The 16,703-nt window shown below is 40.6% G+C and overlaps 1 protein-coding gene across 1 annotated transcript; it reads right to left on the bottom strand.

Annotated features, from left to right (window-relative positions):
* Positions 1-1,744: 1,744 nt before the first annotated feature.
* On the bottom strand, positions 1,745-16,473 carry LOC147062519 (protein phosphatase 1 regulatory subunit 12B-like). Its single transcript, XM_085919644.1, has 11 exons — positions 16,454-16,473; positions 15,225-15,321; positions 15,015-15,137; positions 14,802-14,898; positions 14,591-14,718; positions 7,193-7,209; positions 6,736-6,862; positions 6,491-6,595; positions 5,929-5,979; positions 5,763-5,813; positions 1,745-2,851 (listed from the first exon to the last, which is right to left on the bottom strand). The coding sequence occupies exons 1-11, from the start codon at positions 16,471-16,473 to the stop codon at positions 2,717-2,719; spliced, it is 951 nt and encodes a 316-aa protein (XP_085775770.1). The 3' UTR covers positions 1,745-2,716.
* Between the last annotated feature and the right edge of the window lie 230 nt (positions 16,474-16,703).

The following is a 16,703-nucleotide window of genomic DNA, read 5'->3' as shown; positions in this document are numbered from 1 at the left end:
AACTTATTACAAATTTATCATATGTGTTACCAGTTCTGTAAAAAACAAAAACCAATAGGAAATAAAGAACTTTTAATTACAATGATGCTTCGTGTCCATTATGTGGTGCGTTTGGGTTAAACGAGAGAGAAACAATATTAGTCTTTAACGTTTTTTCAAAAAATTAGCCTACGCTCGACGAGGGGGAAATCATCACGTGCCGATACTAACTATACTCAAAGTGAAGACTACGCATAATGACAATCGTGAGTCCCTCTCCTTCAAACCAGATGTCTGTCACAGTACCAAGACTCACTTGTGAGAGTCAGCAGGATAGCACAGTTCGCCAATACTGCCAGAAATAGAAAGAAGCACAGGAAGAAATGCTTGCCTGCTACCAGTAACAACATTGCAGATGCAACTTTTCTTTTGAATGACTTGGGAGGCAAGATTTGCACTCAAAACAACCAGTTGGTCCTCCTGTTTTGATGACCCCATAATAACTCATCAACATTTTGGAATTGTTGATTTTCTTAGTCCGATTAACTACTCAAATTGTCCGTCGGTGTGAGTGTGGCTGGTCGTTTGTCTATGAAGAGTAGGCGAGCAGTTCGGGGTGACTACGGCCAGTCAGCTGGCATAGGCTCCATTATTCCCACGACCCTCATGAGGATAAGCAATTCGAAAAATAGATTTTTGGATTTGTATCAAGATTCTGACTTATAAAGGTGACACAATTTCTAACGATTTCATAAAAAATCAAGTATCTAACAGTTGAAAGTCAAAACTTGCAGACTTTATCTTAGCCCAGTATAAGAGAATTTTGCTTATAATGGAAGGAGAAATAATAATAACACTCATATAAAAATGCAAAGAGTTGTGTTTTTGATTTGTGTTTTTCTCAGAAAGAATAACAGGTGTACGCTTTTGAAGCGAAAACTAAGGAATCAAAGGAAATACACAAATACAGATAAAACATCTTTCACCCCCGCTGTCTAGCAATTTGTCTCTGCTGAGGAAGGAATGAACTGCCAAATGTGAAACACGATGATAGTGTTGAAAATAGAATCCAGAAAACACGAGGCTTGTTTATTCCTCCAACTGTGGCTAAATCAATATGATGTATCATCATATTTAATGGATGTGTTAGCACTCTTTATCTGTGCAACAGCATGCCTTTTCTAAACACATCAGTCTGGACAAGAAACACAATGTAGATAATGCAAAATGGGTTTTATAAAGCTTCTTGCGTCTCACTGGGTTTCAGTAGCAATTTCATAGAATAGCTTAACAATTTGAAAAAATAAAAAAAATCAACCTTTAGTCCGATTTCTTCGTAAGTCAGGTCGGTTATTTTAAGAACTTACTATTGCATTGGATTTCGATTTCTAGGAATAAAGTGCTTGTTCCTGCGTGCCAATGTTATAGGAGGTGCAATCTTAAAAATATATCTTCAAAAATGCCCTGCGTATGTAAAAGCCTAGAAATTAGCACTAAGGATTTTCATATTATAAAGACATACACCGGCCATCATTTGTGTTGAGGTATCCATTCAGTCATTCTTTTCAAATATCAGTCAACCTGCATGCATGTTCTCTGAAAATAAATGGCTTGAACATCTGGCTTGAACATCTGCAAACAAGTAGTTTTAAGTTGTGACATCCTTTTATTTAGAAAGTTTGCTGATAACTCGAATGAGAGCGCCGTTCTCATCCTTTAGCCTCTGGTTGTCCATCTTGAGTTCCGTCAAGACCTGAGGAAGTGGATGCCAACAATGAGTTACATGGAGAATGAAAACAGATCACACTGAAAGCCACTGAGCTCGCCGACACCAAAACAACCTCATTCACCAGACAAACAATTTTCAGTGACATGCTTCATGGGAAACGTTCGTGCACTGATGAGGAATTTGCAAGAAGGTCAAACAGAGAAACAAAAAGACAACTTGAGAATCTGGGTCGTGTCCCTCACAAGGGGTAAGGACTAAAAATAAACTGCCTCTTTCTCAAAGTGTTTCCTCTTTGCTGGAGATACACAATAACCTTCTGTTCTCCGGGACACGTCACTGAAACTACCGTGTTCCCTTTCTATATCGAGATTTGTCTTTTGCAGTCTTGCTGGATTTTATCATATTAATTGATTTATTTTTACAGTGTAGTGTTTTCATCGACAACCATATGGCGCTTATGGTGTTTTACAAAATCACACATTCACCAATTCACACATCACTTCATGCCATCTATCGCCAAAGGTACAATTCTAGAGGTTTGAAGTGCGTCTTAATTGTTGACGTTATTGTTCAAAGTTGCCGCGGCGACGACAGCAAGCGACTTTCACACAAGTTGTTTGTTATGAGGACACACGATAACATCGTAGACTGACCCAAAAATCTCAGGTTTGTCATGAAGACAAAAATCTGATCTACGCTGGACTCGCTTCATGATTGAGCAGGTTGATTCATGTCAACACCATGTGATGCCTCAAGTGTAAATGTAACAAAATACTACCTGGAAATCCGTTTTTAAAACCGAGATGTTTGTGATATTAGTGTGGTGAAGAAAAGGGAAAATGAAAAGAGAGCACGGAAAGATGCAGGGTGGGGGGGGGGGGGTGCAAGGCATTGGCACAACCTGCCTGAGAGGAACACGGCAGAAGATGAGGGGGGTGGGGATCTGCGGAGGCATCAGAAGGAGAGTTATGTTGCTCGGGAAGGGGGTTGAGAGGAGAAGAGGTGAGTTCAGAGGTCCTCTGTCTCCGGTATGGAGGCCGTCTCAGAGAGGCGGGCGAGGGCTCGCAGCAAGGCTCTATTTTCAGCCAGGAGGCGCTCGTTGACGCTCCGCAAAGCCTGGGCCTGAGCAAGAGCAGGGAAAGCCTGCACAGAGGAGGAGAAAGATACCCAGAAGGGAAGACAGAGAAAGCGTGCAAGGAAGAGGAAGGCTGTGCAATGAAACGCTCAACAAAGAACGGCCCTTAAGCGACACAAAATTCAAACTTCAGAAGAAATAGGAAGAAAAAAAAACAACAACAAAATGAAGGGAGCTCAACAGAGTGGTCGGTTGCATGCTAAAGGTGATATTAAATGTTAATTTCAAATATTTTAAGCAATTATATCCTAATATGATTCATTTGACATTCAAATTGGTTCTTATTAGCGTTAAAGCCTCTCTTGGTATGATTAGTTGTTGTTCCAAATATTTGAGGCAATTCCTGACAGTATTTGACTCACACATAAGATTTTGCATTTACACAGTCACACTAAGACATACTTGCAGACACAAATGCGGTCGAGGATGAGGAACAAGGAGGACATCTGGCTGCTTTTTACAACGCTGAATTACAATTATATAAGCCATTTGAAGGAATGCCCTTGTTTCGCATGAAACAAGTCATGCATATACGTAAAGTTGACTTTCTGAACCGAGTGGGGGAGGGTAGTGACAAATTCTTGATGCTCTGTGTCATTATAACCTCAATATTGTGCAAAAGGTGATCTTGTGACAATTGTGTCGCAACAATATGCAGAAGTATTTGAACGGTTTTCATGATTTTGATTTATAAACACACCACCATGATGGATTTAAAGTAACAATCAATCAAAATTAAAATTGGATTCAACTATAATTCAAGATGTTTCATAATTTGAAGTCATTATAACCATGATAAAGATCCTTCATTGCTGCCACCTCCAATTGCTCCTTGTTTATCACTCTTGCTACCTTCAAATTTTTTTTCACTTTGTAAAAAACATTCTCTTCTGGTGTGATATCACCCCCCCTGACATGTTTGGCCACTGAAGAATATTCCTTCTTTTTTTTTGCTTTTGAAAAAGGCTTGACTTTCTTTTCAGTAACTTGCAGTAACAACAAAAGTAAATGCTAGCAGGATTTTTTATATATTGAATATTTTTCATTGGCCTCGATTCAAGGCCAACGGCGCATGCATGGTTTTCGCTTACTGAGGACAAAAGCGGAGGGAGCAAAACGCAGGGATTTATCATCCAAATATTAAAAATGATGTTTTTCCCCCAAAACTATTGAGCCACTCAAAGTGGAGATAGTCCTGCATAACCTGTCTGTTATTGCTACAGTAAATAGACTCATCGTGCAAACCCTTCCATTCTAACTCAAAGCCTATACTTCAATCACACTAAATTATTTGACTACAAATCCGTTGTGGTGGTGCATAAAAGAAAGATCATCAAAACACATCCAATATCCAAATATCGTGTTTCAAAATGAGATGTAAGCTTTTTGATGCTTGTGGTTTAAAAGGCTGACTGGGAGGGCTGAAGCTGTGAAAGAGTGCTGAGGATTGTGGTCGTATTTTGAAACCGATCGAGTGTCAACACGTGAAAACATGCCCCAGTCTTTTACAATCAAATGAAGTGACAGGCAGGTGTCGCTCTTCAACTCCAGCATCATGGCGACCACTCACCATCCCCACCCCCTCCCCTCAGGGTTGGTACCCGCAACGGAACCGAGCTGGGGTGTCCTGCTGAGGGAACCGTGACAACATGTATGTCAAAATCTGACGCTAGCCTTAATCTGTCAATATCAGTGTCACGACTCCCGATGGTGTCCATCTTGTCATAGTTTCTGTCGGTGTGTCTGTCATGCTCGCCCCTCCCCTCCTGTGTGCCCATGTTCAGTGTGATCATCCTCACCTGCCTCTCATTACCTGTCGGATATTTAAATCCTGTTTGGGTGTCACAATCTTGTCGGATCATTTCTTGTCTCACAGCTCTGTCAGTTCTGTTTTGTTTTTTTTGCCAGCCCTGTCGGTCAGTCCCGTTGATATTTGTTAGGTGGTTATTTCAGTTTGCTGGTTCTGTTAGTTTGTTCCCCTAATCCTCTCTTCCAACTACCATTTCCCTTCAATCAACCCTGGTCCAATCTGTATTTGGTCACCCTTCTCCATTCCGATCCTTGACAATCAGATTCCTTTTCATCATTTTGTTTTCAAAATCAAAGACTGAAATTTTGCAACATAGCAGAATCGAGATTTTGGATGTGGCTGCTAAGACTAATTTTGGGTTTTCGCTTGAAGGCCCTGCCAATTGTTTTTGAGTTATGTTATGTTTGACCTTTGCATAGCATAAGAATGCAACAGTGTTATCTTGTAACATTTGCACCGGCTTTCCCGGGCGTACAATCTGCTGCACTGTCTCTCACTAAAGTGGAACACTCTGTGCAGAGCAGGAATGTCTCACAAAAGCAGGTCTTTCGCTATTGGAGCGAGTTTGGTAATCAACTGGAACTAGGTCACAACACTCAACCCCATCAGTGGGATAAAGCAAAGCCGCGCACACTCCTTCGCCTGACAGGAAGTGACCCAGCAAAGCAATGTGGCTAATGAGCCTGAAGCTTTAACCTCCTCTCTCCTTGACTCCAAAGCCACCTGGCCAAATGTATGCATCTCATTTGACACTTAAAGTGTCTGACATTGCTGGCACAAGATGGACTCGGCAAACGGAAGTTCAGAGTTTGAATCTTGGTTCTGTGGCGTTTGCATGTATTTGCCACGGTGGTGTGGGCTTTCCCTGTACATTAATTTTTTTTAAAAAACATGCATGTTCAAGACTCAAAATTTTCCATAAGTGTGGCTGTTTGTCTATTCGCAATTGACAACGCTCAAGTCAGCTAAGCTCCAGCTACATGCTATCGTAAGGACGACAAGCGATATAAGAAATCAAAGGATGGAGAGTGTGCACCTTTAACATCTCTCAGTTGAGAAAACACCCCAATTTGTGATGCAAAATGCGTGACAAATTTACATAAACTGACCTTCATTTCATCTTCCATGCCCGACACTCGTTTTTCAAGGGCCTGTTTTTCCTGCAAATAAAGAGGCGATAAAATAAGTTGCATCAGAAGAGCACAAAGAAACACCTATCCTTCCTCGTAGCAGCAAAGAAACATGGTGGGATAAAATAGACGATGCAAGATTTACCTTTTTCTCAGATTCAAGCAGAGTAGATTTCTCTGCTATCCTGTCTTGCCTCTGCGAATAAGAATGTTGCTTCATTATAACAGAACGGATGAAACACTTGCACAGTAACTGAAATAATCTATGTGTACATTAATGGCTCAAGCAGTGGTTTCAAAACTATGGCTTGGGGGCCATTTGGAGTCTGCTGTCTGATTTTTATTGGCCTGCGGCCTATTCTAGAATGAATAATTGACACAAGTCATGTTGTTTACCTGCCTTGTCCTACTTATTTTCTGGCAGGCAAGGTGGGAGAAGAAGTTTGTTCTCATCCTTCACTTCTCTTTTTCCCAGCATGCATGTGTGCGTGCGTTTAAAAAGTGAGTATTGAAGACTTTCATTGTGTGTGACAATCCTGAATTCTACTGCTACAATAGCAACTAATAACAATAATAATAATAATGATAATTCATTGCAGATGATCTAAGGTGAAGAGTGCCAAAGTAGCCGATTCATCCTTTTTCTGCACGTAACCTTTGGAACAAATTTGGATTACGATAACGAGACTATAAAGAAATTCACTTACTTGAGTCACTTTCTCCAGCTGGGAACGGATGCTAACAAGTTCTTGCTTGCTGTCCTGCAACCTGGACTTGAGACGCTCATTCTCGTGTAAAGCGTCTGCGTACATCTAATAAAGAAAAAGACAAAGAAACATCATAAAATAGGAAATTGACCAGGTGTTGTTTCAATTAAAATGTGTTTTTTTTTTCACAATGCAGTTAAAATCTCTCAAGTACTTTGGGAGAATGAAATATTCACAAGTTTCACCTTCTTATAATCTTTGCTTGTGATGTCTTGCTCCGGCTTGTTCAGAGAAGCTAGCCTGGTCTCCCTGCGAATGTAGGAGCTGGTCCTTCCCAATCTGTCAGGGACATTCTCCCCACTGGAGTCCAACCTGCGGCAGATCACATTCACAATACTTCTGGTGGGCTTTTTTTTTTTTTTTTTTTTTTTTTATCATGCAAGCTTTCTTCGTTAATTAAAAAAAATAGTACGTATCTAAATCTATAAGGCAGTAGAACCAAGTAATTTCAAGCCATCATTCAACAGAAGTACAATTATTAAATATGCATGTGACTATTAGTGTTATATTTATATTTTATAAAATCACAAAATAAAGTTTGGACTACAAAAATACATTTTAGGGACTGAAAGTATTTTGTTGCTATTAAGGGTTAACCGTCATAGTCGTAAAATTGTAGGGTGGAAAAAGAGAAACACTTACCTTGACAATCTGTCATGCTGAAAAACAAAGAAGAAACCATTCAATTGGGGATCATTCAAAACACTGGAAACAATTAAGTGTGCTTAGACCCAGATGTGTTATTCAGTCTGCGTTAGATAAAGCGGGACTATTTTCCATTCCCAGAATAATTTCCAGGTAGATAACATTGCGCAGCATCCTTGAGGGATTTCAACACTTGACTAAAATCAAACCTTTCTGGTGTAATCTCCCACTACTTCTAATTGCATAAAGATAACATCATCACATCAAAAGTAATGGCAATCTTGAACAAGAGCTTGAAGAATTATCCACAAAGACCTTGTGCTGCAAAACATTCAGCCTGACGTGTTGAATGAATTCCCTTTTCACAAAGGAATTTAAGGGCTGTCAAGCCCTGTCGTTTTTTTTTCAGTAGTGTTTTCAATGACGACTGTTTTATGAAAGTTCACGTTTTCAAAAATGTGTCAAAAATATTGATGTTATGACTGTCCGTTGCCTAACAAAAAAAAAGCCTTGTAAACCTGACACATATGTGGATGTTTACGACCATTTAATGGTTGGAACGAGGCCCTGCCGGTCTCTGATCCGTTTGCAATATCTGCCGCGGACTCACAAATTCTGCACTGCCAATTCCAACATTTCTGTTCACAAGAAAAGCTAAGAAGCACATGTAGCCCAATCAATATTTAATGCAAAATAGGCAATATTTATTCACATGTTTAAAGTATGTCAAGATGTGTTAAAGGAGCTATCCGTTAGCGTGTGTTTACACGACCGAGCCAGTGCTTCGTGTCCTTATGTGGTCATGGGTTTGAAGAGAGCTGACCAAACACAGGCCTCCAACCCTCCAGAGAGAGCCCACACATCAAGCGAAATCTTGAAAAATATTGACTTGCCACAACGTCCCTTTGACACACCAATTTCAGCTGGGTTACGTTTTATTTCTACACGATAGAAGAATGAAGTCTTCTTCAAACCAATGACCTTCTGGCACTTGTGTTTGCACTGAACAGCACTAGGAATTCCCCCAAAAATGTATGTGGTCGCTTGCAATGATGATAATAAAAATGATTCATGTCTTATTATTTATGATAAGTCCTAATATGTCCGTATCAGCTATCAGACGAAAGGGTCACGCTATAGCAACAGTTGAGCAGTAAGTTAGTACGTGGATCCTTCTTCAGATGATTGAATAATAATTTGAATACAATAATAATAATAATAATGAATAATAATGTCATTTTGTAAATTTGAGCCTGAATGCTTGTTAAATTGTTCATATCGGCTCCGCGATTGGCCTTTTGCCCACAGTCAGCTATGAAGGGACTCCAGCTCAGTCGTAACCCTGGGGAGGATAGAGAGACGATGGATGGTTGGAATTTCAGTATGGATTTACAGTTTTATGGATTTACGGGAAGGTGGTATGTGTGTAGCATACAAATAACACACACAGTCTGTTTGAAGAGCAAAATTGCACAGTTACAAAGATAATGATCAGCTTTGACTGACAATATCAAGTATGTTTTTGACTCCAATCATTAATGTGACTCTGTTCTCAATAGATTTTTTTTTTGTCCAAAATTAACCAAATATTTTTGCCATCCCCATGAAAACAACATCCACAGAAACATGTCCACGAGTATGACAGCAGTGTCAGCAGAAAATGACATTATCATTGAGGAATTCTACACATCTACTTTTTGTCGCAAGATTGAGCCTTTGGAGTTTACAGTCGAATATGTTTGTGTTTGTTGCACACAAACAATCCCCCACCTCGACATAAATCTTTTTGGTTCAAATGGACATCAATGCCAATGAGACGCCATAGAAATATAGATTTTTGAAGAAACAAAAAATACTATAGTGTTTAATGCTTTTTAACAGCCCAGCAGATGAACTGACATGCAGTAAACACAGTAGCCCACTGAGAATAGCCCACTTAGAGCCAGAGAAAATATAACAGGAAATTGCAGAAGGAAAGTTCTCTTTTCCACAAACTGAGTTCAGCAGAGATGACTCTAATAGTAAACTGATTTGGTGCTTCATGAGGGGGCCATTGCACATATGATAGCCCAATGTGAAAAAATCCGAAAATAAATGTACTGTGACAGCGAGACTTAAAAAAAAAAAAAAACTTGTAGCACTCCAGCTTGTACATCTATAAAGACACAAATCCTTGACAGATAATTTTGGCTTTCAGGTGTTATGTAGATTTATCCAGAAATCCTCAGTCAAGTTCTTTAATCTATCGTTAACGCTTGGAGGATAAACGACGCTTTGTTTGGCTTTATCAAGCGGACAGACAATGCGGTGTGATTGGATTTGAAGAGATAAATTGCAAACACCTCATGCAGGTTGACGAAGGTGGTGGTGATAGCATGGTCGGGGAAAGAAAATTGTCTCAGGAAGGAAGATTCTTACTCGGAAGCTTTTTTCTGTAGGGGATGGAGACGATGGCGGTGAGTCGGTGACTGACCTCCTGGTACGAGTCAGGTCTTTGGTGCGGGGGAAATAGGAAGACATCCTTCCCCCTGCAGGCTCCCTCGCCTCCAGATAACAGATGCAAAGATTGCCTCAAGCACCTGAGCCCATGCTGGTGCGCCGGGGAATCCTTTGGGGAAACAGTCGGGAGAGCTGTGGCCCAGTTTGGAGAAACTTTAGTCTTCTTCCAAGCTTCAATAGTCAGTTTCGATCAAAATATAACTTTCAGCAAAGATTTAATTAATATAATCTCTCATTTTCTTCAGCTTGTAAACAGAAGCCTGTGACCTATAAAAAAAGGCCTGAAAGAAAGGAGCCAAAAGTTCTTCCTGTGCTGCCTCTTCCTGTGATCCCTCAAAGTTATACTCTCTCTTCATCAGCTGCTCACTCTCTCTCTCTCTCCCCCCCTCCTCCTTTCACAGCTCACTCGCCCTCCCAGCCTTCCTCTCTGCTTTGCTTCTCCCCCAAGCTTTCCGTGGCATCTTGCCAGAGGCTCTGAACGGGGACGGGACGCGCCACTGAGGCCTAAAATTGTCCATTTATGCGCGGGACTGCACAGAGGAGGCGGAGCACCGACTAAGAGTCTGGTGTTTTCATCTTGGAAGACCATAAGGTCACCCGAGGAGATGCCGGCGGCCGCCAGGTGGCAAGCCTCACCACTCTACCTGGCAGGTGAAGCAAAGGACAGACCGAGTCCAGCTTTACTCTACTTACTTTGAATTTGTCACTTCTTGCGCAATTGGTTATATAAGAAATAGTTTTTCCAAATATGGAAATCTAATGTCTGTACCAAAAAAAACCTTTGCAAAAATATGGGGCACATTCTCAAGATGTGTTTTATTTACTGTAACTGTTAAAGGCCAGATGGTTTCATCAGCTATGTCCTCACACATTGCAACAATCTTTTTCTTGTTGCATAAATGATACAAAGCGGTGTAAAAATTTGCAAAACAAAATAATTTGTTTCCTCTTGGCAAAGACAAACCTTGCACAATAGCTACATTTGCTATGAAGAACCTGTGAAAGCGGCACAGAAAAGACAAAACGACCTTTGCAATGATATTACTGCGTTTTGATTGACACTAATATATCAAATGGTTGAAAAATATTTTTTATTATTATTGTGGTGAATAACTTTACTGAATCACACTGATAGGTTGTTTGGTCACCAGACTTAATAGTAAAATGTCACATTATCAATTGAATCTATTCAATCACAAGCACAGTCATTTCTATGTGAGACTGCAGTAGCTGACCTTTTTGTTTTTTTTTAGATATGATGTTTATACATCTTCAAATTTACGGTTTAGTAACAAACGCCAGAAGGGGCAAAGCCTTAAATGTCAAAGTATTCCATTTAACACACACGCACACACTTTGCAATAGCATGGACCATTGCTGTCTTCCCATATATAGTGAGGTTTGCATGCTGACGTCCTTTTTCACCAGTCAGGGCAAACAGATTAGTTGGAAAGATAAGCAGGCTTGAGGAGTAATGGAATACATGTACCGATATTCAGGATGCAAACAAATAAATGTAATTGTAATCTACAGTTACAGAAAAAAATCAATTAGATAACAGGTACATCTATTCAAAATGTGAATTATTTTGTAGGATTACATTTTTAATCCGGGGAAGAGAGACGCCATAGTCGAGACCTGGCCCGCTCTCAAACTAGTTGGCTGAACACGTTTTCCTGGTGTTAAGTGGATAAACTAGTCACAAAAAGGCTTTATGGAGCACCATTGCTCCTCCCACGAAAGCTTTTTGTTGGCCGGACAGTCAAATGAGATATGTTGTCTCAAAAGGAACAGGAAGGGTGGTGACTGTTTTGGATCGTATTCACTGGCGGGCTAAATAACATTTACAAAGGGCTGTCAAACTCATTTAGACTGCTGGTTACCATGGAGGAAGTTTAAACATTGAACCTCACTGAGCACGTGAATGGTTGGGAAAGTTGAATTTGGGGAAGTTCAGGGGCTCGCCTATGTAATTAACGATATTTAGCGACTTTCATCATTGAACATGTTTTTGATAATATGGAAAGGACTTATGTGTAACTTCTCAAATTTAACATTGAAATATTTTTTTACTTACAGCACAGATAACTTTGTGGCCTGCAAAAGCAAGCCAAATGCATCAGTTTCCATGATTCCTGCTAAAATATAAGCCAATATTTCAAAATGTCATATGCAATTAACAATCGTAATACTGCAAGCATTTTTTGTTGTTGTTTGTAACAAGTAAAAGCTTTTACGAACCTTTAACAAAAACAGAAAAAGCCAAAATTCACTCTGTCTACTGAGCAACAAATGCTTGTAAATGCTTGCGAACATTGCAAACTTGGGGTTTTTGTTTGGATTCAAAAAAGGTTGCATAGACAAATGTCTTCCTCATAGTTCTTGTACTGACGTGTCCTTCTGAATTCTAAAACCAGGCGTATTAAACATCCATAAGACAGAGAATTTAGTATAATTATAATATTTCATATTGATATTTTTGCTGTTGCCTTTTGAACATTTTTGGCATCAAAGTAATCCATCCATCCATTCCTCTATCCATCCATCCATCCTATCCCAGTAGCCTTTGGGTGCTAGACAAGCAACACCCTGAACTGGTCACCAGCCAATCGCAGTAGAGTAATCCAAAAGTAATTAAAAGTAATGAAGTTACATTACTTTAATATTAAGGTACTCAGATTGTGTTACTAAGTACATTTTTAAACCGGTAACAAGTATCTGAATCCACATGGTGAGAAGAATCCAGTGTTGAGATGGTCCAAGAAAAGGTGTGGCCCTATATACTAAATTGCATCTGAATTTCCAAACGTGAATAATAGCAATGGTATTTGTTGTGTTTACAGAGATTGAAGTAGACAAGCAGTGGTGCAGACTATTAAAGGTTGCAGCTGTATCATCCCTGGGCGGTCTCTATTCACAGCACGCACGCACAGAAACGCACCCCCCCAGTTTGAAATTGCATTCGCATATACAGTGATCCCTCCTACTTCGCGGGGGTTACGTTCCAGACCCAACCGCGAAATGGGAATTTCCGCGAAATAGAAACTAGATTTTTTTTAGCTATTCTTGGAAGATATTCTATTTTTATCGCTGACATCAACCAGCTCGCTGCTAGGGGACTTTCATATCAATGGACTGTGCGCTCCGCATTCATGCCTTAGCGACGAGACTAACAGTGTATTGCTATGTCCAGATGAAGGCCACCGCCGGTGGAGAGTGTTATATCTTTACTATTTTCCAGGTTCTGATGTAGCAAGCATGGTTCGGACAACGACGTGATGGGTACTGCTTTATTCCTTTCATCACAGTCAGTTCACTGGCCGTACATCGCGACACTGAACGTCCCCGAAGCTCCCCCTCCCACATCCGGGGTTTTCCCACTACGGAACATGAGTTAGTCCAAAATATACAACAGCGAGAACGCCCTGAAGTCACATGTGACGATAAAGTATACTGTACTGACTCTTTAATTTATTCATTTCACTTTTAAACGTAAGCTATCATTATTAAAGGAAAATGAAGAAACTCAAGTGGCCGCGAAACCTCGTGAAATGATGAAATTTCTGCGATAAAATAATTCATTTCCGCATTTTTGAAAACCCGCGATATAGCGAAGCCGCGATAGTTGAAGCCGCGAAGTAGGAGGGATTACTGTATTCCAAGAAGTGGAACCACAGATGAGAGGTTGTACAAGATCTCATAAGACCATCTGCAGCCTGATATACATGAGCTGGCCAAACGTTCTTACAGCTTCCAAGGTGACAAGATCACAGAGCTGAATCCATCTGCACCTGTCCTTCTCTTTGTTACTAACAAGCTATGTGGAAAATCTGTTGGGATCATAGCGAAGTCAAACAGCAGCGGGCACTAGTGACAAGGCATCCGTCTATTTTACTGCTGAAGCCAGGCTGTGATTATCACAGCCAGATATAGTCCTCTTCGTAACGCTGAGAGACTCTCATGTTACCACCGCCTGATTTGTGTTTCTGATGCCACCGCGGAGAGCAGCTGATTCCCTGACCTGAGGTCAGCTCCCGAGGAGAAATTGCTTTCACTCTGTACTGCGAAGGCCATTCGGAATACGCTCTTTGACGCAGTGCCGCTCGATCCATCCCTCGCAGCAGCAAGTGGGTGGAATCAGCGTTCAAGGTCAAAGTTCACCCACATAGCACGGTATCAGCTAAGAAGGTAAAAGCCAGCAGGCAATCCTTCTGATTCGAAGGCTCAGACTACACAGAGAGCGCCTGCGTTTTGCCCAATATGGTATGGAATGCTGAGACACTTCAGCCATGTGATGTGAAGAAGCAAAGCCACTTGGAGGGAGGGGAGCTGAGTCCTTTGTGAGATGTTAAGCGGCACAACAAGTTGAAAGCACACTACCATTGCAGCGCATTTTCATATGTTGCGTCAGAGATTGGGAGCTTAGCCGCTTTGAAGCGCGGATGCCTTTCGGCCCACGGAGGAACCGGGATGAACATTTGGAACGACGGCCATAATGAAAACTGAGTCATTCTGAGGTGTGATAACGTATTTGGTGGAATCAGATTGTTTCTGACTGACATGTGGATATAGGTTTTACATCATCCATTAGAATTTAAGTATGCCATAAAACAATTTTCTTCCCGGGGGGGCCTTCAAACTGTCAGTTCGTACTCGATGAAATGTGTTTTTTCTTTTCAATTGGACTTGGTGGAAAAACAGTCCTGTAGCGCCCTCTAGTGCTAGCAGTATGAACAACAGAAAAAGAGAACAAAACTCTTTCAGGGTTCTTTGTGAATTCAGATCGTAGTCATATGTATGTAGTTATGTCTTTTTTGGTGCTGATTAATGAGTTTTTTGTTGTTGTTTTTTAATCGGCATTGCTTCTTTTTAATGAGTTCCGAATGATCGTCATACCTCTGCAACGGTGCCGTCTGATCCATCGCATCCATCCCATTCATGTCGTCTGCTCCTGTGTTTTGCGAACTTAAGCTGTTCTTCTTCAAGGGGGTTCTGATTTTCATCTCTCCATCTTCTTCCATTCACTGCACAAATGAAATTTCATCTTCTGTGAATAAACTTCACCTCTTTTTGGATCTTTTTTGACCAATCAAATAAGAAACGTGACCTCTGATGGAGTTTATGCCTGTAATGGTGGACGTAGGCTGGCAGCAAGCTTCTGTAAACTCAGCAACACTTTGTAACTTGACTTTTATGTTCCCCTGCTGTGCATTCACAAAATATTCATTTTGAATACATGTTGGTCACTGAAAACAAAGCTTAAATTTCAAAATGAATATCGCGAAGCCAGCGGCACGACATCTTTTATTTTCTCACCAACCTCATCTGTGCTGTTCCATCTTGGATTGATTTTTGCTCTGTCCTCCACTTTCCCATCAAGTACAAACTCTTCTAAGCCACTGTAGATCTTCTGAGCTGCTTTCAAGTCAGTTAGCGTTACACCCTGCGTAGCATTCAATTAGTTTCATGAACCAATGAATCAAAATAACACCGGTGATCTTTTGGCTTCTGTTCTTCATTCAAAAATTACCTGCGTTGACCTACGGGTCTGTCTGGCATGACGAGATTTTGCCTTCCTCTGAGACTCTGCCTCTTCATCCCTGACGGGGGTCAGATAAAGTCTGGAACTAAAACAGCCAGACAGATCTTTTTAAAACGACGTGAAAGTTTCCTGTTGTACAACAAAAACTTTGAATATAAATACACAGTCAAGCCTGAATTTATTCATATCACTGGGATATGAATAGTTTAAAGAAGATATGGGATATGAATCGTAGATTGAGTTACACCCGAAATGATTCGTGGCCTACCCCTGTTGCAAATAGACTCGATAGAGTTACACCCAAAATTATTCATACCCCTTGGGTATGGAAATGTGAGTGCTGTTTGACGGTTTTATGTTTATTTACACATACGTATACATGGTATACTGAAATAATGATGGTTTTGTGTCACTCTCAATCTGAAACCTTGGGTCTGTTTTGTCAACACAAAGCTATCATTCCGTCAAAAATAATTATACCTTCTGATATCAGTGAATGAGAATTTCTCCAGCCTCTCACAATATGTCACTGGCACAGATAAATAATTTTTGGCTTAGTCAAATGAGACTGGATAATTCCCTGTAACACACTTCAATAACACATTGGATGGAATCAGTGATTGTGGTGCCACAAAAGGAAAAGAGCTGAGTAATCAGCATCATTGGTGATGGCTTTTTTTTCTTTCCCACCCTCTTCTATCCTTGGCTTTAAGTGCTTGTCGTGGAGTCGCTTTGAATCGTGAGAATTGACAAACTGGTCAGCAGCGCACTCTGCTGAATCAACAGTGTAAAGCTAGAGTGGCTAAGGACTGACATGACTGTGCATATTCATAGGAAGCAAGAAGATCAAAATGTTGTCACGCAAGAGGCTTTCAGATGCATTAGCAGATGCCGTAAAGTCTTCACATTCACATCCGCATCACTGGAATTAAAACAAAAACTGGCACTTTACAGTAAAAGCCTCACTTGTGCTACAACTCCAAATGTAGCCTTTGCCTATATTTGCCGCTGGCATTAAGTAGCTGGAGTGGAAAAAAAAAAAGACAAGTAATGTCATTTAACTTCCTGTTTCAGCAGGTGCACAAGCATACAAGAGGATTTGCAGCATTGTTATTGAAAAAAAAAAAAAACCCACAGACAAAACACAACTTTTTATATTTGAAAAAATAAATAAATCAAATAATAAAGAAAGAAAATATCTCCCCCATGAAACATACCTGGGCACCAAAGCATGCATGGTCCGAGTAGAAGGTCAGAAAGTGAAGCACTGCAGCAGCATTGAAAGGGAGAGGCTGAGAGAGAGAGAGAGAGAGAGAGAGAGAGAGAGAGAGAGAGAGAGAGAGAGAGAGAGAGAGAGAGAGAGAGAGAGAGAGAGAGAGAGAGAGAGAGAGAGAGAGAGATGGAAACAAGATACAAGAGTATGGAGGGGAAAGGAAGGGCATGGGGAGTGGCAACATACAAAAGAAT

The sequence above is a fragment of the Syngnathus leptorhynchus genome, chromosome 1 (genome assembly GCF_054491065.1).
Source record: "Syngnathus leptorhynchus isolate UIUO chromosome 1, UIUO_Slep, whole genome shotgun sequence".
NCBI classification, from domain to species: Eukaryota; Metazoa; Chordata; class Actinopteri; order Syngnathiformes; family Syngnathidae; genus Syngnathus; species Syngnathus leptorhynchus.
The sequence above is the reverse complement of the archived record's forward strand: the minus strand, read 5'-3'. Positions and strand labels throughout refer to the sequence as shown.